The 22,170-nt window shown below is 47.8% G+C and overlaps 1 protein-coding gene across 2 annotated transcripts in view; it reads left to right on the top strand.

Moving 5' to 3' along the window:
* The first annotated feature begins 1,395 nt into the window (after positions 1 to 1,395).
* The window catches only part of SLC4A11 (solute carrier family 4 member 11), a 143,740-nt gene continuing 122,965 nt past the window's right edge, over positions 1,396 to 22,170 (top strand). For both annotated transcript variants that reach the window (XM_063309600.1, XM_063309599.1), the window contains exon 1: positions 1,396 to 1,485. In XM_063309600.1, coding sequence (XP_063165670.1) covers positions 1,446 to 1,485 — 40 coding nt within the window. In that variant the 5' untranslated portion in view covers positions 1,396 to 1,445. The remainder of the gene's footprint in view (positions 1,486 to 22,170) is intronic.

Below are 22,170 nucleotides of genomic sequence, written 5' to 3'. Positions count from 1 at the left end.
TTTTGGGCTTCATGTTGCCTTTCTCAAACTCTGCAGCCCCCTTAAAATAATGAATTCGTATCGAGCTCGCCCTGTGAATCAAACTAATAATGGATAGAGTTGGGCAGGAAATAAACATACCACTTTTACTGACAAGGTTTAAGCTGTACATCACAGACCTCCCACATTGGAAGCCACTGCACGCCTAGCAAGCAAAATGAAATGCTCAGAAGCGCATGCCTTTGAATAAAATTTGTTAGGCAGAAAAGGTGCTTCCAGAATCCTGACTTTGGCTACCGCAGACTCCTGTGGCTTTTCTCCTGCAGCATCTAAAATCCAAAGGGACTCTTTCCCAGTCTGATTTCACAGTTGTCTTTAGCGAGATTTGTTGCGAAGACTGGGAGGAGTTACTGAAATTCTAGTAGCTGAACTGCTTCCCATTTAGATCCAATACCTATGTTAGGGTGGAGACTTCCTGATTTCCTTTCGAACAGCCTTCTTGTGATCTGGTAAAGAGGTGGATCTCTTCACTGACTACAGGGAGCTTGCAGTTGGCTATTTGCACAATGCTGTCCTCAATCTTGACCAGAGTGGGAACCAGTTCTGAGCCCAACTCCTCTCTCAAGCCATCCTCCCTCTCAGAACCTGGAGTCTTTTGCCCCCTTTGAAAAAAACCTCCAGCAGGACCAGGGTTTGAAAACCCAGGTTTGCTGGATTGTGCCCACCCTGCTTCTTCACAGGGTTCCCACCCAGGGCAGCAGGAGACGATTTGCAATCTCGGAGGGCTGGGATCTGTTGCGGTCAAGAGGCCCCTGCTGGGTGTGCAAGAGGAAATTTTTGGAGGGCGCTCTGGGGCCCCCAAACTTCCTGCAGCAGTTTCCGACGTGTGTCAGGGATGCAGGTGAGGCGTGCCCACTCGTGCCTTGCTGGTTAGGCTCTCCTTGGGCACCCGCGGACGGAGGGATCAGGCCGGGAAGGAGCGGGCATCCATCAGCCAAGACTTGCTCATCCTGCCCCCTTAAAAGAGCCAGAGCTGGGGGCTCTCCTCAAACACGCCACCCTGCCCGCGTTCACACAACCCGCCACGGCCCGACCTGGCCGAGCGCCCTCGGCGGCTTTCGCGGGCCGGCCACCCCGCGCCTCCCCGATGGCCGCAGGCGACGCGACGCAGCCCGCCTTCCCTCTCCCAGCCCGGGCACCTCGCGAAGGCGCCCGCCGCGTCCGCAAGGGGCGCCCGCGGCGGCGGCGGCGAGGGGGGGGGGCAGCGGCCGCCCCTCCCGCGGGACCGCCCGGCGCCGCGAGGAGCGCGCTAGGACCGGCGCGGGCGGCCCGGGAGGAGGTGTGTCGCTCGGGCGGCCGCCGCCGCCGCCCCTGCCCCTGCCCCGCGCGGCTCCTCACTTCGGGCTGCTCCGCGCCTGCCGACGGAGGCGGCCAGCCGCTGCCCGGCGCGAGGGGCCGTCCCGGCGATGGCAGCGGCGAGGCGCGTCTTCCACCTCCAGCCATGCGGTGAGGCTGCCGGGCTGCGGCGCGCCCGCGCCCCCCGCCCCTCCTCCGGCCGCCGCCGCCGCCGCCGCTCCCCCCCGCTCCCGCCGTCCCCGGGCGCCCGAGCCTGCCGCGCGGCGCCCCCCCCCCCGCCGCTGCCCTCCTCCGCGGCGCGCTGCGAGGTTGCGCGGCCGGCCGGGGCTCCCCCAAAGCCCGGCTGGCGGGGGGCGGCCGGGGGGCTGCTCCGTCGGGGGGAGGGGGGCAGGGGCCCTCCCCCTCGAGCGACCCGGCTGCGGGGAGGCGCCTCTCGCGCCGGACGCCCGTTGTCGGTTTTGTTTTGCGTCGGGGCTGGATGCTCGAGGATGCGCGCGGCTTCGGCAACATCCCGCCTTCCTCCCGCGGTCGCCCGTGCGTGTGTGCGTGTGTGTGTGAAGGGCTTCGGCTGCTTGGAAACACCCCTTTGGAAGCGAGGTGGCTGCACGCTTCGAGCTTCCTTGCAAGCGGCGTTGCGCAACCCTCGCTTTGCTTTGGTCTCTTCCGAGCGGTTTATCGGCACTTCCTCAACGTGCGCGGTCCCCGGCCTGTTTTGCTCGGCGGCTGTCGGGTGTCTCCCCTCCCCCCGCCTTGCTTTCCTTTCCTTTCCTTTCCACTTTCTTAGAAACGGAACGACGCTGGTATGCTCTGGAGGGGAAACGCCGCGCTGAGCCATTGAAACGAGCGAGCGGCGCCCGTGCGCGCCTCCCTCGGCCTCCCCGAGTCTTTTCTTGTGACTTTTCCGCCGGAGCAAAGGCAGAGAGCCTCTCCCCGCTGCACCTCCAAGGCCGCAGACCGTTGCCGGAGGCCGAGTGCTCCTGGCACCGGGTGCGCGTCTTGCCAGAGAGGCAGAGTTCCTGCGCAAACAGATGGGTCCGCTCCCCTCTCCTCCGATTTATCTGGTTTAATAGGATTAGCCCTATTGGCAGAAGGACAGTATTGATGGCCTAATGGGACAAACAACCTTCAGGCATTATCCAGAGTTGTGTTTCTCAACCTCAGAAACTTTCAAGAATTTGTGGGCTTCAACTCCCAGAATTCTGGCTGGGGAATTCTGGGAGATGAAGTCCACACCTCTTAAAGTTGCTGAGGTTGAGAAACACTGCTCCAGGGGTGTGTGAGCTCTCTGGGCCACATTGGGAATGGGGGTCCCTGCCAACCGACATTTCCTGCTCTGTGATCTCCAGGTGCCTGTGGCTAGTGGCTGGTGGGTGGGGACCACTAAGAAACACCGGTGCTGGTGGCTAGGCTGGGAAGTAGGGGAAATGTATCTTGGAAGATGGGAGATGCAAGCGGGATCCATATGGGTGCCAGGAAAACTTCATGGGTGCAGGAGTTGGGCTTGGCTTGAGGAACATCCAGCCTGGGAGTGGGAATGGGAGTGCAGCGCAGCGGAAAAATATCTGCCTTGTAGCAGAAAGTCTTAAATTCAGTCTGTCGAAAAGGATCCGGTAGCTGAGTTGGGCCCGCTTTCTCCGGGAGCTTGGAAGGTGCTTCCAGACTGAGCAGGCAAAACTGGATAATCCACCTGGGGAAAGCGTGTGTGTTTTTGAGCACCCTGGTGTGTGTGGGTGTCTGTTTGCAGAATTGCGCGCTCTCTCTGCCCGCCGGAAGGTGCCTTCCTTCTGTGTAAAAACCGCTTGGTAGCAACTGATCCTTTGGAGAACCCTGCAAATGATCACCACCAAAGTCCTGGGAATATCTTGGCACGACCAACAGGGAAGTGCCACAGAAGTAAGAGGTTCAGGTATCCAGGTCGGCTGGAAGTTCCATCATCCGCAACCCATAATCAGAAATCAGGAGGAGTCTGGTAGCCCCTTTTTGGAAACCTGATGTCTTTTAATAAGATGTGTCAGCCTGGCCAAGGGCTACCAGATTCCTTTTGATTTTCGGCTGCTGTAGACTCACGCCGTGCTCATTCTGTGACTCATAAGGAGGGATGAATTCTGGCAGGAAAGAAGAGGGCGCCGACGACGTTTAAGCAAGGTCCTTTTCTTGGGCAATGTATCCATCTTGCAAATTTGCAGTTCTGCCTCTCTTTGTTTGCAAACTTTGAGTGTCGCATCTCCCACAACCTGGCCTGTCCTTCCTGGGTGGTGGGAGAAATCCGGGGCCTCTGAAGTGTAGCAGTCTTCAGCCACTCTCTGGATTTCTTGGGGTCTTTTGGGGAGAAGATTTGCAGTTTGGCTTTCACGAAGAGGGAACAATATTTTGGGCCGAGAGTCTTGGGAACCACAGAAGATGAGAACTAGAGACCAAGATTCAGGTAACAGAATAATTTACTTGGAAGAGGAAGGGAAGTTAGTGCAAACGCCATCTCTCCCTAGCCTGGTGCTGTCTGGAGGTGCTGAGATGACAGCTCCCAGAATTCTCGTCTACTGGCTAGGAATTCTGGGAGCTGTGTCCTGACCAGTATCTCCTGGGGTGACCCGCAGATAGGTGGACTTCAGTTCCCAGAAACCTTGCCAGCCAGTCCTGCTAGCAGGGGAATTCTGGCGTATACCTGGGTGGGGGACCTTTTCTAGCACCCAAGGCTGGTTGAGACAACAGCACAGAGTTCATCGGCTTTGTATATCGCTGGAGGCAATGGCCTGTGCAAAGCTTGGGTGAAACGTCCCTCAGGAGCCACAAGAGGTTTTCCTGACCCAGGGCAGGGTTGTCAGAAACTGTTAGCAGCTGGTGTTACAATCACTTTCCATAGATAGGAGAAAGTCATGGGTGATGAATCGCAGATGTTCAGAAGACCTCTAAAATGTGCTGCTCTGTGGGTCTTCAGACGGGTCTTCATCTTCAGGTTGGCTGGATGCTGAGATTGTGATACGTGATAAATGATATCCCAGCATATAAAGCCCAAATTGAATTTGGAATATGAGTGAGAGGCTCACTGTGGATGCTGAGAACAGGCCTTCCTGGGCAAGTAAGTGCCCTGATGTTCATGGTTGATCACAATTATGGGTGTAGACTTTACAAGGAACTCTGTGATAGATTTAATCTAAAATAGGACTGTCTAGAGTTCTTGGTGATTTTATTTGCATGTTGTGCAGAATGATCCTTCAGTGTTTGGTTTTCATGTACTGCATTATCGGAGGATAGCCACTCTGGTCTGTAAACCATAGTGTATGGCTTAGTGTGTTGAACAGACTTGGACAATCATGGCTTATTTGACAAACTGTGGTTGAGCTATGCCTTAAAGTGATGTATAAACCCAGCCAGTGTCCTGGACTTCACTGGGTTTTCCTGTGAAACAGGATGTTGGTTCATGAGAAGTACAGGCTTTCATTCAGTTAGTTTTAGCTTTATTTATGAGAAATGGTAATCTGATGCCTGTTTTCCTCCACCTGATGTTCTCCAGATGTATTGGACTACAGCTCCCAGAATCCTTAGCCAGCATAGCAGTTGTCCCACAGCTGTGGAGAGTGCCAGATCACAGGAGGCTGACACAGGTTCACCAACTCGGCTCCATAACTGAATGTGGCACTATTTTTCCATTGTCCTATAGTTTGTGCACCCTTCCTTTTTTTAATTCATTGCACTGGTGTGTTTTCCTGGCCATATTAGGTGTACAGTTGTGTTGCGTTTTGAAGTGAAGGTTACAGTGTTCTTGAAATCATAAGGAGTCTGGTAGCAACTTTTCAGACTAACAAATTTGATTAAAAGGTATGAGCTTTTGTGAGCCACAGCTCATTCCATCCGATGCATGGAGTGACTGGATAGTCAAATTTATCAAATCAATTTATTTTTTAAAATTGGATTAATCAAATTTAGTATGTTGATCAAATTTGTCAGCATTTTTTCAGACTACTAGAGGCCTCCTGGTTTTTACCTAAGGTAGACTAACACCGTTCTCCTCCTACAAAGCTCTCTTGGAGGTAAACAGAACAAAAGCTTGTGGGTGGACCCCGTTTTTACGGTCATGTTAAAGCCATCAGATCATTTATGCAAAGAATTCTGTCTTGCATAATCCATTTTGCTCCTGAGAAGTTTAAGTTATTGGAGAATTGCCTAGCATGGCTAATCCCACAGTAGCATCCCAGTTCTGCCAAATGGCCGAGATCAGTAGTACAATTTTTTCTTTTTGAAAAATGTCAGTTGTACAGAAAGTGGAAGGGAAGATGTTTCTGTCCTGATAGGGAGAACTGTATGCAGTCAGCTTTAATACAGTTTTCAGTGTTTAAACTGATGGTGCATTTTCCCTCTTCTGCAGTTTCCCAATCCAATGCCACCTTCTGTTGATCTCTGATTTCTACCTGAGTGGATCAGGGTGGCACTAGACTGGGGGTGGGGGGGCTCAGACCATTGTGAAATACTTTTGATGGGGTGGAAGGACAGTCCCCATCTCCTATAATTACCTGTTAATTGTGGGTGGGGGTCTCCTATTACATTTGCTGATAAAGAGGGAAGTCATTGAAAAGAAAGGAACAGGCAGAAGGTTCATATGGCTGCAAATATTTCAGTTTAAAGAGCATGTAAGTCTGTGAAGGTTAGCTGGTACTTGGGAGCCCCAAATCAGGAGGAGTCAGATAGCACCTTTTCCAACTCACAAGTTTGACTTCAAGGTATAAGCATTATTTTTGCTTGCTTTTTCTGGAAAATGGTCTGTGTGTGTGTGTTTCTATAATTCTTAGAATGGGAATGGTTTGTGTGCAAGGAAGAAATCAGCTGGTCAATGCCGGCAGGATTACTTGATCTTTATAAATGAGATATCTTGCAGTTAATTTCAGTGGAAGGTTAATTTTTTTTCTTTTTTGGTCCTGTTTTGCCTCCTTCTGGAAGGCAGCTTTTACACACATACATGCACACACACACACCTACTTGGGAAGTGGGAATTTACTAAGACTGGTCTCAGGACAAGGTCCATGTGCTTTTTAAATACACTGTGTGCGTGTGTGTTTGTGTGTGTGTGTGTATTTATTTATTTATATTTCTGTCTGTCTGTCTTCCTTGGGGGGGAATTCTCTTAAATTCAGAGTTGTCTTTCTTTAGGCTAAATATGGTGTAAAGTATAATAGATAACAATATCAGTCATTATTTGTGTTATATTGTTTGCAATGAATGGACATCATTAGTAGAGCTGTAATGGATTAATGCTTTCCTGTAATTATGTACAAGGAACAATGAATTCAACTTCTTTCCTTTCTCCCCCCCCCACTTTCTTTTTTGCAAAAAATTTTTTTTGTCTTGTCTTCAAAATTATTAGACCATGATATTTACGAAGGCTGTGATTTTCACATTGTTGCTGATAGTCCAGTACCACATTTGTACACATGCCTAGCTTACTGGTATTTATTTTATTACATTTATTAATTTTATTAAATGTTTTATACTACCCGAGTCCCAACAACTCTGGGCAGTTCACAGATTAAAACACCCCGAACTATAAAATAATACAGTAATAAAAACCGAACTGGGCAAACTCGCCTTATCTAGAAGGGGCCTTCAGTTACCTTCACCAAAGGCTGGTATTGTGGGAAATTCCTGCATATACCCATATCCAGCCCTGAAACTGCAGAAACAACCACTAAATTTCTTCTTATCTTTTTGGTGACTCTGTTAAGGAAGTCTTTTAAGATGCACACCTCCAGCTTCTGGGGCAGCTAGATAAGATGCAAATCTCGTCTTAAAACCAAGTCAGTTTCCTCCTAAAGATGTACAAAAGGCAACCTGCCTAGTTAAGAGAAGGATCATAATAAACCAGAATTGAGCCCAAACAACCCATCTCATATCTGGAGCAAAACGTCGAATTGCTACAAATTTGGGAGATGATGAATCACAGACCTCATAGCAGGTGTTATCTGACCTAGTTATGATTTCTGTGACGGTGCACGTTAAGAGTAATGGAAAAAAAAACACTTGCAAATCTTTGCATCTAGGAAAATGTCTCTTTGCTGTCCCTTGCAAGCAAAAGCCATGGGCGAGGCTGTCCCTTCGATCTGTAGGCCTGGGGTGAAAAATTGGGAAGGAGATGAAGCATTCCAGTGAAAATCTTCTGCCCTACAAGGGCAGATCTATACTTGCCTAACTTCTTTCTCCCCCCACTTTTTTTTTTCCTTTTCAGAATTGCAAAATAAAGGTTGCAAATATTTGAAATCTCTTGGTAATCAAGTAAAGCTATGGGGCGGGTCTGGGTGGTGGTGTTTCTGCTGTTGTGTGAATACCCATTTTAGAATAAGCTCCTTTCTAATGCAAGGACCCCTTGGGGGTCGTGTGTGTGAGAGAGAGACACACACACACACACACACACACGCGCGCGCGCACACACACACACACACACACACACACACACACACACGGCTGGTCTGCTTGGAAAGGGTTGGGCTGCAAGCGGGGGTAAACCAGCAATCCTCTTACTGTTGTTTACCTCCTAATTATAGGCATCGGCAAGGTGTGGCTCTAACATAGTTGAATTGGTTGCACCCGTTAAGTCACTTGTTTGCCAACACAGCCTTTCTAAAGGCCTTGGTTTTCCAGGCTGGGAAATGGGGCTAAGGCACGCCCATGCACATTGTGCCAGAGAGGAAAGCCTCTTGTGGTGAACCAGACTTGTGGGATGCTAGGATTTAGCTGCTTGGTGGCATCACATCTTGGCTCTTGGCCTGATCTGGCCTCTTCTTAGCTTTTGATGTCAACCAGGAGATTGATGGGTGCGCCAGCCGCTCTGAGTTTAAAACAGATTATTTGAGACTCGGCCCACTTTTAGCTCAGCAGACACATCTGGCCTTATTTCCGATGCCAGTAGGAGACGCTTGATGCCACAGTGATGTCATTTTTGTCATGCTCGCAGAAAGTTCGTGAAGTCTTCTGGGGATGATGGAGGATGTTTCGATGAGAAGGCGTGGGCACGCTTGCGCTCCAGAAGGAAATAATACTTTCTGCAAGAATCAAATTGGATGTTGCCCAATATAGTTGTTGGACGGCTGGGGAATCTCCTTAAAACCGAGACGTTTAGCTGGGAAACTGGCAAAAATCATTTCTGTTTGTTGGAGGTTGGTTTGATTGTACTGTCTAGGTAGTCCTTGTTTTGCAACTGCCTTGTTTAGCGACTGTTCACAGTTACGACGGTGATGAAAAAGTAACTTTGCATCCAATCCTTGCATTGACAACCTTTGCGGGTCTGTAAAGGAAAGGAAAGCTAAGGTTATATCAGAAGCACGGTTGTGGTTTCGTTTAGTGACCGCTTTGCTTTACCACTGAGTTGCAGTCACTAAACAAGGACTACTGTAACTTGGGTTCCCCAGATGGAACCTGACAGCCAGAATGTTCTAAGGGGCAGATCCAGGAAAGATGCTTTGCAAAAACTGGCATTGCTTAATTTGCTTTATACCCCACCTTTCCTTCAAGAGATCAATATGGCATATGTAGCATTCCCTCCTCCAGTTTTTCCCCACAACAACAACCCTGCAAGGTAGGTTGGGCAGAAGGGAGTGACCAATTCAAAGCCACTGCATGAATGTCCAGGACGGAGAGTGGACTTAAAGCCAGGTCTCTCCACCTCTAGTTCAGCACCATAACCACATCCTAGACAGGTTTTCCAAGGAATTTAGCCTGCTTGCCCATTTAGCTAGATTTATATATTGAACAACAACCCTGTGATGTATATTGGGTTGAGAGGATATCTGGCCCAAGTCATCCTGACTGAGAGTGGATTAGAACTTGGGTGTCCCCACTCCATCAACGTGTTTAACCTGTAAGACCACAAGCTTTCCAATGTATTTTGCCACATTGCCTATAGTTATCTAGATTTGTATGTTACCAAACTTCCTGCAGCTTGGATAAGCTGCATCTTTCAAAGTGAATACAGCTAGTCTGGATTGGATTTGACTTATTAGCTGAATGCAATGAATGAGATTCCTCCTATGCATTTAATAATTTATTCCCTCTTTCACCTTAAACCAGTGTTTCTCAACCTTGGCAACTTTAAGATACCTGGACTTCAACTCCCAGAATTCCCCAGCCAGTGGCTGGGGAATTCTGGGAGTTGAAGTCCAGGTATCTTAAAGTTGCCAAGGTTGAGAAACACTGTCTTAAACATTCTGATTCAGTAGCAAGTTTTGGAAAGATTCGGGCGGAGGGAGTTAAGGCCATGTTGTGGGGCTTTCAGGAAGGATTCAAGTAGGATTTTTGAAATTAGTGGCTGAGAGGCCCCCCTATTAGGAAAAAAAGTCTAGGCTGCCTATCAGCTTGATTAAAGGAAGCTAATGGGATTTAAATGGGAAAAGATCAAAGTATCCTCTTTATGGCTATTGCTCCCCCACCCCGCCAAGGCTGGTATTTGCTTCTCTCCTGCTGAAACCTCAGCTCCCATGCTGTAAATGACATTAGTAAGGGAACTGAGAAGCCACTTAAGCCCTAGGAGGATATTTTTGAATCTTGCAAGCTTCCCCAATTTGCAAATGACTTCAACAGCAGGAGGTACGGATGGAATGTTAAACTCTGATTTGTAGAATTTTTGAAAACAAGCAAGCCAGCCAGCTTTCTTGGGGAATCCTTTCAAAATGTGCGTGTGGGTGGTGGTGGGGAGATAAATTCCCCTCTTCTAGAAGCGAGTGTTTGCGGAAGGATTCCCGAGAAATTACCACATTGATCTGTTGCAACAGGAACAACATCTGGTGGCATTTTAAAGGAACTGATTTGAGTCAAACTGAACTCTTGGTGACTTCATGCATGTGCCCCTATTTTTTTCTTGGCAACAGGACAGAAATATTTGGCATTTTTCTTCTTCTGGATGCTGTTTTTGTCTTCCTGATATGGCCTGAAGTCCTGGGGTTTCCTGGTGGTGCCCCATCCACAGTCTAACTTTGTTTAGCTGCAGTCATCTAGCTGAAGGGCAAAATGAAGGCCAACGTATATTGCAGAATACGGATTTCTGCGAACGAAGTTTTCCTTTTGCAGTCTTGTCTTTGTAAATGACCGGCTTTACCTACAGTATTGCGCAGAGCTATAATGTGTGATTTGGGTTCTTACTGGAAGACCTCAAGCATTGTGACTTGTAAACAGTGATATATATCTTTGCATTAGGCGAGGTGCAGATGCAGTCAATTCTGGCTTATTCAATAAACTTTGTTTAACAATAAACTTTGTTTAACAAGGCGCTTAACCCAATGTGTGAGCGCAGCTGTTATTAGAGAGAGAAGGGAAGAGCTATTGTTTTGGCTTGATTGAGCAAATGGAAGTCCCACATTTTCTATCAGATACTGACAATGTTTCCTGGATGGCAAATGCAGGTCGTCCTCCTTTAGTGACCACAGTTGGGACTGGCAACTTGGTCATTAAGTGAAGCGGTCACCAAGTGAAACTGCAACTGTGCTTATTATCTTAGTTCAGCTTTCCTTTGCTTTACAGACCTGCGAAGGTTGTCAGTGCGGGCATTGGTCACAAAGTTACTTTTTCATCACTGTTGTAACTGCGAACGGATGCTAAATGAGGACTATCTGTATTTTTGCACACATGGCAGAGAGACTGAACAGCCAGATTGGCAGGAAAAAAAATTCAGGAGGTATAAACAGACATTATTAAAAGTGGTCATTCACCCTGGCATCTGTTAGCATCTATAGCAGTGTTTCTCAACTTCAAGATGTGCCAGCCATGCTTTCTGGGGAATTCTGGGAGTTGAAGTCCACACATCTTAAAGTTGACATGGTTGAGAAACACTGATCTATAGAATAGGTGAACGTATCACGCTGGTCCAGATTTGTTTTAACCTGGGTGCTGAATGCATCACAAGTGGCTGGGGTCCGCTCTGGTGCAAAGTGCAAATGAACAAGCCACAAACCAGGTCCAGCTGAAAGCAGAGCAGATGATAACTTGGAAAGCTGTGAGAACCCACCTGTGCAAGATGAGGCTGCTTTTGGTCTGCTGGCTTTTAAGGTCCCGGAAGCATCTCGGTGGCCTTTGCTGTGAGAGATAAAAAGAGCTGGCTTTCTGGAAGCTGAGATAAAAGAGAAATCTGTTCATCTCTGTTCAAGCCACAGATTGGTAGAAACCCCTCGATGTGCTGGAGGGGTTTCCTGTTGCTGCCTCTCTTTGCAGGTTCTTTTTTAGAATCGGAGAAGGTCTGGCTCTGAAGGGGCCTTAGAGATCATCTAGTCCACCCCCTTCCCAGTGCAGGAATCCTCTTGTTCAGCAGTTCCTAACAGATGGTCATCCAGCCTCCACTTAAACCCTTCCAGTGAAGGAGAGACCCTCAGCTGGGAAACTGGCTAAAGTAGCTTTCATTTCTCTGAGAGCATCTTGCATCTTGGATTCCCCAGATGAAACTTAGCCAGGACGTGCTATGGAGCAAATCCAGTCAAGTTGCTTCTAAGTGGCACTGTTTGATTTATGGTTCAGTTTATACCCTGCTTTTCCTTCAGTTTGAAGGCTTTGTCCCCAGGAATACCACAGCAAAAAGAATGCATCCGTTGCCCCAAGAAACATACTTTGCAGAGTGCTTTAACCCTGGAATTGTGCAGCTGTTAAAGGCAATAGAACCTTAACCCCAAGTGAGCACTGAATTGGAATTTTTGCATTTCAAGATGAGCGATGTGTGGCTTTTTGTGGGAGGAGAAGCTGAGGCTGAGGTGGGGTTGGGCTTCATTAAAGGACTCTGGCAGATGTCCCTTCAAAGGTTGCCCCCCAAATTCAGTGCACATGCCTGGGTCTCCTGGCCAGGTGCAAAATTCATTGCAAGCTGTAATCCAAGATCCACTCAGGCATGTTCTGTAGCTTGTAGTCACCAGCCATCAAAGCTGTCAAGTGAGTCTCTTCTAGTGTGTAGTGGGGGTGGGGAACACCCCCCCCCCTTTAATGGGCTTTTGTACAGCCTTCTCTTGTTGCATCAGTTCCTTTGCAAGAAAAAGCTGGTTTCCCCCCCCCCCCCAGTCGTTGGGATGGTAAGATGGGAGCCCCTGGGATTGCATATAGGATGGATTAAGCACCTGGATTTTCTTGTTTTGTTTTCTTGTTTCTATTGTTTGTGATTTTATCATGGTTGTTAGCCGCCCAGAGTTGGGTGTCCCAAGATGGGTGGCCACATAAATCTTTTAAATAAATAAATGAGACGAGAGAGGTGTGTGGTGTGGTGATTACCAGCTCTCTTTTTCAATCAGCTTCAGCCAAGCTGCTTCCTTGCCCTTACAGATCCTCTCCTTTTGCATCCTCTTCCTCAACCCCCCCCCCCCACATAAAGTATTGTTAGAAGCACATGCGCTGCAGCATAGATGTGGTTAGCCTCCAGGAGCAGCAGAGGGATGGGATGGGTCTGGCAATGTATAAGCTGGCTTCTGCAACCTGGTGCCCTCGGGAAAGGTTGGGATTGCGAGGGCGCCAGGTTGCAGAAGGCTGCCTTGAGGGTCAGGGTGAGGAAATAGCCTTTCTGGACGACCAGGTGGCAGCACAGAGCTGTAAAAATTAACGATGGAGCAATTTAGGGCACTTGCAGTTTTCAGAAGTGTAGGCAAAGCTAATGGCTGTGGATTACTGCTAGCTGCCCCTTATGATCTGTGCATCTTGGCATTTACTCCTGTGTATATTTTTAAAAGAGCCTTCTTGAGCATGTCCCTGCAAAAAGGTAATTGCTTTTCTGGATTATTGGGGTGTAGATTGCTCTACAGACAGGTTTTGAAGCTGTTGTTATGTTCTTAATCTCCCATAACAATGTAAGACTGGATGCGATCCAGCGTCCCTTTCCTGCAATGACGGACTGGTTCTTTCTGGAAAGTCTTAAAGCTGGATAGGATCTGCTCTTTTTAGTTTCCTCTAGTCCCCAGGGACCTGTTTTCCACAACAGACAACTGCCTCTGATCTGGGAGTTAGAACCATGAGGACTAGCCACTTGGCTACTGATTTAACCCTTTCCTTTAAAGCTGTCCAGGTTGATGGTAACAAATACCACATTGCTCCATTTCAACTTCGTTACCACCTTACAATATCCCAGATTATGTTGTGCTATTTGTTTGTAATGCACAATTTAATTTTCACTGCTTAATGATCCTCAGTAGGAATTTTCCTTTTCATGGCGGCTGATAGAGCCTGTGCGGGTGGTGACCAAGGAATGTTGGGGCCTGGTAGGCATTGCTGCTGTGAAAAAACTGGAGTTCCCCTACTTGATCCCCCCATTTTTTTTATTTTTGCAATTTCCTTTCGATTTGAAGATCCCTCCCACTGCCTTTGCAAATTTGGCTGCACCAAGGCGTCTTTATCAGCGGTTTGTTTCAATCATGGTTTGTTCAAGAATCATCATAGTTTATTGAATTAGCCCAGTGGCCTAGATTCATGCAGCATACTTTAAGCCGGGTATAGTTGAACCATCTAAGCCAGTGTTTCTCAACCTCAGCAACTTTAAGCATGGCTGGCTGGGGAATTCTGGGAGTTGAAGTCCACACATCTTAAAGTTGCTGAGGTTGAGAAGCACTGAACTAAGCTGTAAACCAATGTTTATAACTGTGGTGGTTAGGTTCAAGCCTGTTAAGAATCGCCAGACTGTGGTCGCAGCAGATCTTTGCTTAGCACAGTAAATGACCCAGCTGTGGAAAAGGAGTTTGTTTTGGGTGCATTGTAAAAATCTTATTTTAAACGCTCCTCATTTTCACCTGGGCAAGGATCTGCCATTTATCACTTCCTGGAAAGATTGTGGTGCATCCATAAATCAGGGTCAAAAAAGGATCTGCAACTAAGGTTTCCTTTCTTTGAAGCTGCACCCTGAGATTTTATCAGCGGTGAGCTGGCAGGGGGCAGTGGAGTTTAATCACTGCCAACTCCAGGGAATTGTCAGGGAACTGGCATCTTTCCCTGGAAATGGGTGGGTGGCTGGGGGGCTTCATAGACTCCTGGTTGGGTTCCCATTTTGATATAACCCAAGTCATTTGGGTTGGGCTTAGCATGTCCTGTGAATGGACCCTTGTACTGGGGAAACTTTGGATTATCAGTTTGTGCAGAGTGCATTTGCTGTAGCATCCATTCATACACTTAGCTTATTCCCCAGAAGACCACCCCCCAAGGCTGACTTTTTTGCCCCTGTCCTCCCCGTGATGTTACTGAGTGGATGACCAAGCCCCTGACAGTCTCTGGAGAGGGAGGAAAACTTCTCTTAATAATTAATTAATCCCTTTACTGCAAAAACACTTGCCCATCCTTGCTTTGCTGCCGTAACATGGTTAGGTTTGGCTGTGGCTTAGGATGATGGGTGAATCCAGCCCACTGTGGCTTGTTAGCTGTTGCTTATACAACTTATGGACTTGCAGCGTAGCAGCCTGTGCACTGCCATTTGTTTAAGCCGGTGTTTCTCAAACTTTAAGATGTGTGGACTTCAACTCCCAGAAAGGCTGCCAAGATTGAGAAATACTGCCCTAGAGTATCCAGCACAGATGAACAAGCATCTCTTCTTTCCCCCCCAAGGCCACACATCGTAAAGTTGCCAAGTTTGAGAAAAAAAAAAAACTGGTTAAAGCAAATCAAAAAGCCCTCACAGCTTCAACCCCGTAACACCTGAGAAGATCAGGGGCAGAGACAGTTTCTTACGCAGTGCTTAAGAGCCAGCCTCTTACACCTTGTGTAAAAACAAAACCACCAGGCAAACAACTGGCTGAACCTGTGACAGTGGCTTCCAACCTTAAAGTGACACCAGTTGCTGAACAACCATCCTCATTACTCCCCTGGTCGAGTGATTAAGGTGATGGGAATTTCAGTCAACCAGGATCTGTGAATGTTGGGAATCTTCAGAGGTGTTGCTGCCATAGCACAACACAGTTGAAGCTTGCTATGGAATTGATGCCTTCCCGATGTATTGGATTTCAACTCGATCAGGGCAGCCAGTGGTTCTCTTCGCCAGGAATAATGGTGGTTGCATCCTAAAATTTTTGGAAAGTGCTAGCTTGGGGACCACTGTCGTAGACCCCAAGAAGGCCTGCCTCAGATCTAGGCTGGTCCTTGCTAGGTCGACATCGTGTTCGGTCAAAGGTCCTTCCAAACACCAAGACAGCTATCTCCTCACCAGCTGGCTTCATAATTGACCAGGTTATCCTCTGAACACCTTCTGTGTCCTTCATTGCATCTGGATGATAGGCACCAGGAACCAAAACCCAGGCTGTTGGGGAAGAAAAATAATTTTCTCTTGAATGCGTGGTTTGAGTGGGAAACTGCTCAACATATGTCTAGACATATCCACCCACCTCAAATTGCTTGTCTGCCTAGGCACACTAGGTTGAACTGAGCCTTGGAGAAAGACGTAACGATTTTGCTCAATTAAGCCTGGGTGTTGTGATTTGCTTTTAATTTCTCACGGAGAGCCATGTCCTGGAATGGAGCAGCTGATTGTTGAACCTGAAGTTCCAGCTTGGGATTAGCTTGCCATTTCTGAGGTTATGCTTTGCACACCAGTGTTTATTTTTTTGTTCCTCATTTACCAGCCCTGGTTGAACAGAGCCATGATTTAAATGTTGCCCTTTTACGATTTGCACTCACAAACTTTTAAGTAGCTTAATGGTGAAATGAATCTATGATTTAACTAAGGGCAGAATCGCCTGATAATTGAGCATGGAATGATGCTTCAAGGAATATAAACTGAAATTTCTCTCTGCTTAGTATTTGTAATATAGTTAAAACACACACATGCAGAAAAATATAGGTATGTGTATGACCTCTAGTATTGCTCCATCTTGCTTTTTTCTTTTAAGATTCTGCTCTGAATGCCTTTTTTGAAATAATCTGAAAGCAATCGACTGAATACTCTCCTCTTTGGGGCTTAGCTCCCAAACCAGGTTTTGTCTTGAGTCTAGGTTGCAACATCTGTCACTTCTAATGATGGCTAGTCTAGGCGGAGCCAGAACTTGGTGGGAAGAGCCACAGAACTGTGTTCACACGGTTTTCTGAGCTGAAATGTGGGCTGACTGTTTGGGGCTGGCGTGAGAAGTGAACCCCCACTGCACTTTGCGAACCGTGATTTATGGCTTAGTATGCAGTGCAAAGAGAGTAAATGGTGGTTTAGTCATTAAAATGTGGTTAACAAGCCATGGTGCAGCACAGCCGATGACGCATGCTTGTTCTGTGTGTGTGAGAGAGACAGAAGTGTGAGACCGGTTGGAAATTGGGCGCTTGGCTTAGAACCCCAAGCTGTATCACAAAATTTTCCTTGGGGTTTATTAACTCTTGGGGGTTCAGACTTTTCTGCAAAGCTGAGACTTTGTCCAGTAGGAATTAGTAGAGGTTAGGAGCTTCCTAAAAACGTGCAAATTGCCCCAGAGGGGGAACAGGCCCCAGGTCCAGGGAGTTCAACCTCTGGGCTCCCCAATGGCCATCTGGATGCCTATGGAGGGCTCCCCAGCCTAAGCCCTCTTTTGCGCTCGCTTCCCAACCATCAAAGAGCCTTCCATATCAGCAGCCCCCCAGTGTCTCAACCTCCCTGGGCCCATCTCGTCCAAGCACCCCAACGGCTGCCATGGTTACAACCACTGCCTGCCAGTGCCACGGTGCAGCTGTGCGCTGCTGGGGGATAAAGCCTATCTTCCGTGCGCTCTGGTGCACGAAGGCACGAGGAAGGCCGGCTCCCTGCAGATCAGATCCTGTGCACCGTTGGAGCTGCCCCGGAGCCCCAAAATCAGCAGCTTTGATCTGTTGAATCACACCCTCGGACTCTCCCAGGGCTGGATGGAGGTCTGGGAGCGGCTCGAAGGAACCCTGCTGGCTTACGGAAGACCTCCGGGGAAAAATGCCGGGTCACTTTAATGGGCTTCCCCCCCCCTCCCCTCCTTATTCACCAGCAGGAACGAAAGATGTAGACCTGGTGGAGCTCAGCGACTTGGCCCCATTCATCCGGAGAGCAGGCGAGCGAGGGGTGTGTGTGGAGGGGTGGAATGGCAGTGGCATCCCAGATTCTTGGAGAGAGCGGTCCAGCCCAGCCCCAGAATGTCTGTTTTTCTTGGAATTTAGCCCACCGCCCCCTGCTCTTCCTGCCCCCCTCTTCTTCTCCCCCTCCACCTGGGATTGACGGCCGCCTGTCTGTGCAACCCGGCCGAGGGTGCCCTCTTCCCACCCATTGTTTGCTCCTCGCCAATTGGAAGTGAGGAAGGGGAAAAGATGCCGTGTCTGGGCTGCTATTAATATGGAAGGCCACGGCTGGGACCGCGAGCTCCGTCTTCTGCCTGGCTTGGCCACCTGAGTGCAACCCAGGGCGGCTGGCGGGGGGGTGGGGACCAGTTTTTCCGGCGCTCTGGAGGGAGGCAGGCGACGGGAGAGGCAGCGGCAGCGGCAGCACCACCGTCTCAGTTGCATCGCATCTCCATCTAAAGTTGCAGCCCAGGTAAGCCCTGGATTTTTCCTAAGCAGTTTCCGCCTGCCTTGCAGGCACCGCTGCGGCCAGCCTCCCCCAGCCGTTTCCAGGGGCTTGTAACGGGGCTGCTTTTTAATTATTTAATTGAAAAGTAAGCTGATCGTTGTTTTTTTTGCTTCAGCCTTTCAGCTTTAGGAACAAGCATCCCCGTTGCCCCTGGAGCAAAGTGCGCATTTGGGGACATGTTGCAGAAGAGGAATAAATATATTTAGCAGCTGCCCGGGGCCATGGGTGTTTGTGTTGGGAAGGAAAAGAGACCAAGGGCTGTTTGTGCATGTGGGTGTGTTGTGTTGTGTTGTGTGTGGCTGCGTGTACCTCCTAACAGCTGGTCACACAATTCTTCCTCATGCTTGGGGCTGTCGGCATGGCATGGGAAGGAAAACCACCATTTATTTACTGATGAATTGATCGACCATTCTTGTTTTTCACCACGGGCTCTCAAGCTGGGAGAAATGTTTAATTGGCTGACTTTTTTTTAACTTGGGAAAGCACAGGGTTGAGTCCTTGGTTTCCAAAGCAGATGTGATCCTTGGATACTTACCTGCCCTTCTAGCATAACTCCGGTTTCCTTCGTAGATTTCAGGACCTGGGGATTAGCTTTTATTTGGGAGCGAAGTGTATATATGCATGTATTTGCATGTACCTGATATCCTGGATTAATTTTTTAAAACATATTTTGCAACTCCCACTTGTCTGATGGGGATAAAGTTCTTGAAATAGGCACTTCCTTCACGCCTCATCCCCAACACCATTTGCTGTATTAGGAGGTACCAATCTGGAAATAATTTATATTTTTCCCCCAAGTTAGGAAACCCAGTGAAAATAATGCCCGAATTATTTAGCCAGACAGAACATGGATTTTCCCCAGGTTCCAATGAGTAAAACCTTTTTATTTCCATTTATTGACTTGCTCCTTGGTTTACTGAACTTACTAGACTATTAATTACTGAGGGTTGCTCAAGTTTTTAGTTGGAAACACTTTTCCAGGGCAGCCCAAGTTGAAATGGGAAAAAGGTTGGACCAGGTTGCCTTTAGCATGGCTTCAGAATTCCAAAAGTGTAAATAAGGTACAATTAGCTTGTTTTTTTGCCCCTTAGGTCCAAAGATGGTAACATGTGTTTTATAAGTAAGGATGAACAAAGTTAAATTGGGATCTTGGGAGAACCAAGGAATATCTTGAACTTGAGTGAAGTGACATTTTTAAACGGTACTGCATTAGTCCTGATTTTGTTTTTATTGATTTAAAATGCATATATAGCCTGCTGTCGCCAAAACAGATTCTGGCATGGCACAGTGGCCTTGGATTGGAAGGTACCTTGAGCAGGATACTTCCATTTCTGGCATTGAGATGGTTTTCTGTGGTTTGAGGAATGCTGTTGAGGCAGTTTCCCACCATTTAAGAATGAAGGGAGCCTGCCATATTGATGCTATTACGCCTCTATCAGAATATGTGCAGAAGGTTTTGAAAGCTGATGGACTAAATATGATTTCCATTGTGCCGGAATTGCAGACTGCTGTATAATCCGTATTTATTTCTCTTGACTGTCGAGTGACCTGGTATTCTTCCCATTTTCAGAGATGGAACACTGAGGCTGAGAGAAGGGCCCACCCCACTTAGTACCGGTTACTCTGGTTTTAAAGTGATTGCCTCACGCCTCCCTCTGTTGCTTATACACTGAACGCTGTAGGGGGAAGCATCTTTTAAAAGTTTTATTAATGGAATCATGAGGGCTAGAAGTATGCTTGAGAACAAGCATCGGCTTACCATTGCAGGAAATTGTGCTACTTAGAATTATAATGTGACCCTGTCAAAGATGTGCAGCAGAGACTCATACACTATACACCAAGAGGCTATAAATGGATTTTTTGAGCATTGCATGGAAAGATGTGCTAAAGACTTGAATGCTTTCCTGAGAATTTATCTAACCTAACATTGGGTAGATTCAAAGAGTACAGCAAACCATGATGCTGAGAACAAGCTTCTTGACTTGTACGGGGAACCTTTGGCGAGGGTGATTTGAAACCCCTTTCAGTTATGTGCATCTGTTTTTTCCGTTCCTGCCTTCTTTCTATCAACTTGGCCATCTTTTACTCCTTTGTTCTTGTCTATTCCAAGAATTGTCTATCTTTTTCTTGTTTTTAATTTTTTTTTTAAACTCATGAAGTTGGGCGGTATATAAATTTAATGAATAAATAAGCCTGATACACAGACAAGGATGCTACTGCTGATTTGGTTATCCTGCATTCCAATCCCTGGCTTGTCTCCTCAACAAGCTAGGAGTTGGAAGCCAAGACTAAACCCTGATTCCCAACAAGTCATGATTCCTGGTTTGCTCAGTGCTGTGAACAAACAGCGGAGCAAGTCCAGGGGGGTGAACGTTGGGTGGCCAACAGCCATGCTTGGTATTGGGTGGGGGGATAAGACTGCAAAGTGTGGGTGGGGGAGATCAGGCAGGGAGATTGGCTGGGATTCCCTCTGACCAGGATGGTATTAGCCGTAGCGAAACAGGTAGGTCTGTTTTTCAGTCATCTTCCATCTTTCAAAAAATATGACCTGGGCTTCCTGTTTACTTGATCCCCATCGATACTCTAAAAATGGCCCATCTGTCAGCTAACACCGGCCATGCAACGCGGTCCTGACTCTTATTTCCTGACTGGGCTCCCGAACACCCGTGTTGCTTTTTGCAAAATCGGCCGCTGCAAAAAAACTGGAAGTGTTTTGGGGGGAGGGTGTCCAGGGAAGCAGTTTTTTCCCCCGAAGTTTGTGGTGGGAGGTTATTTCTCTATGGCTCCTGTATGGGAAGGTGGCCCAAGAGAGCCTGTGGGGGAGGGGGAGCCGAGAAGGTAAAACTTTAAACACACACGCACCTGGCACCTGGCTGATTCTGGCATCTTGAGTGTTGGGTTGGATGGGTATAGAGGCCAGCCCTCCAGAGCCCCCTCTTGGAGCCTGGCACCTTAAGCCCACTTCCTGGTGGTACCAGATTCAGCCGACTGAAGTCCTGCAAAAGCTGGAGGACTTGCTTGTTTGCCGGCTCGCGAGCTGATGAACGAACGGCACCAGGTTTTACCAGCATCGCTGGAGCTGAGCAGCTCTGGTTAGTGGCTTTCGGTGGCTGATGTCGGCTTGCTGGAAATGAAAAGCAGCCCAGAAGTTTGGGGGGGGGGGACTCCAGACGTGGCTGATCTCCCCCCCCCCCCAGTGCGTGGGTGGACATTTGCCCTCAAAGGATCTGCTGTGAGAAGGCAGCCTTGTTCTTGTCCTCCTCCAAAGAGGAGCTGAATTTTTTCGTTTGGATTCTCTCCCCGTTTCTGGTGTGTCTGTGTGTGTGTCTGTCTTCAGCCTGTCAAGGATCTAGGAAGCGGATCAGCCTTTATCTTTTAAGGAGGAATAGGTGAGGCCCAAACGATAGGTCAACAGCAGCTTCACCTGCTTTGGATCGATGGCATTGTGCAACTGCCCTTCTCTTTCTTACGGAAAACAGATACAAATAATTCATTTAATTCTGCTGAAGTCCTAGCATCCTTATCCAGTGCCTTTGCAATTAACTATCTGCTGGACCAGTCCCCTGCTATATATGTGTGGTGTGGGTTTAATATTCACCCTAAAGTTTTAGGAATATTCTCCTTCAATTCTTATTTTCCTTTTTTGCGGGTCATTTTGCGTTAGTCTCCGCACAGGAAAAGTTGCATTGCCTTCAACGCTCCTCCTCTCGGCAGTAGTGCCAAAAAAAATAAAAATAAAATCAGGAGTCTAGTAGCACCTTTTTTCAACTAAGAAATTTTATTAAAAGGCCGAAGGTTTTGTGAGTTCAAAATCAGGAGTCTGGTAGCACCTTTTCCAACACATTTCATGAAAAGGCAGAAGCTTTTGTGAGCTGCATCTGGCTTACTCAGATAAGTGTCTAGACCAGTGTTCCTCAACCTCAGCAACATTAAGATGTGTGGACTTCAACTCCCAGAATTCCCCAGCCAGCCATGCTGGCTGGGGAATTCTGGGAGTTGAAGTCCACACATCTGAAAGTGGCCAAGGCTGAGAAACACTGGGCTGAACTGATGTAGGATTTCCATGCATCTGATGATGAAATCAGTTGAGGCTTATGAAAGCTTCTGCCTCTTTCTTATGAAAGCTTCTGCCTCTTAATATTCATTAGCTAGCCATCAGATTTCTTCTGATTCTTTGGGCAAGAACTTCAGTTTTTCTGTATGGGCGCAGCAGAAGTGTACTACAGCAGGACTGTGTCTGGATATTCTGCAGTCATTCCTGTAGGGCCGTGTATGTCTGGATGCCAGCTGGCCTGGTCCCCACCCCAGCATAGCTTCCTATATGATTAAGCTACAGAATAGGATGTTGTTCTTGACTCTGTTGGATTGCC

The sequence above is a fragment of the Candoia aspera genome, chromosome 8 (assembly GCF_035149785.1).
Source record: "Candoia aspera isolate rCanAsp1 chromosome 8, rCanAsp1.hap2, whole genome shotgun sequence".
Classification (NCBI taxonomy): Eukaryota; Metazoa; Chordata; class Lepidosauria; order Squamata; family Boidae; genus Candoia; species Candoia aspera.
The sequence above is the reverse complement of the archived record's forward strand: the minus strand, read 5'-3'. Positions and strand labels throughout refer to the sequence as shown.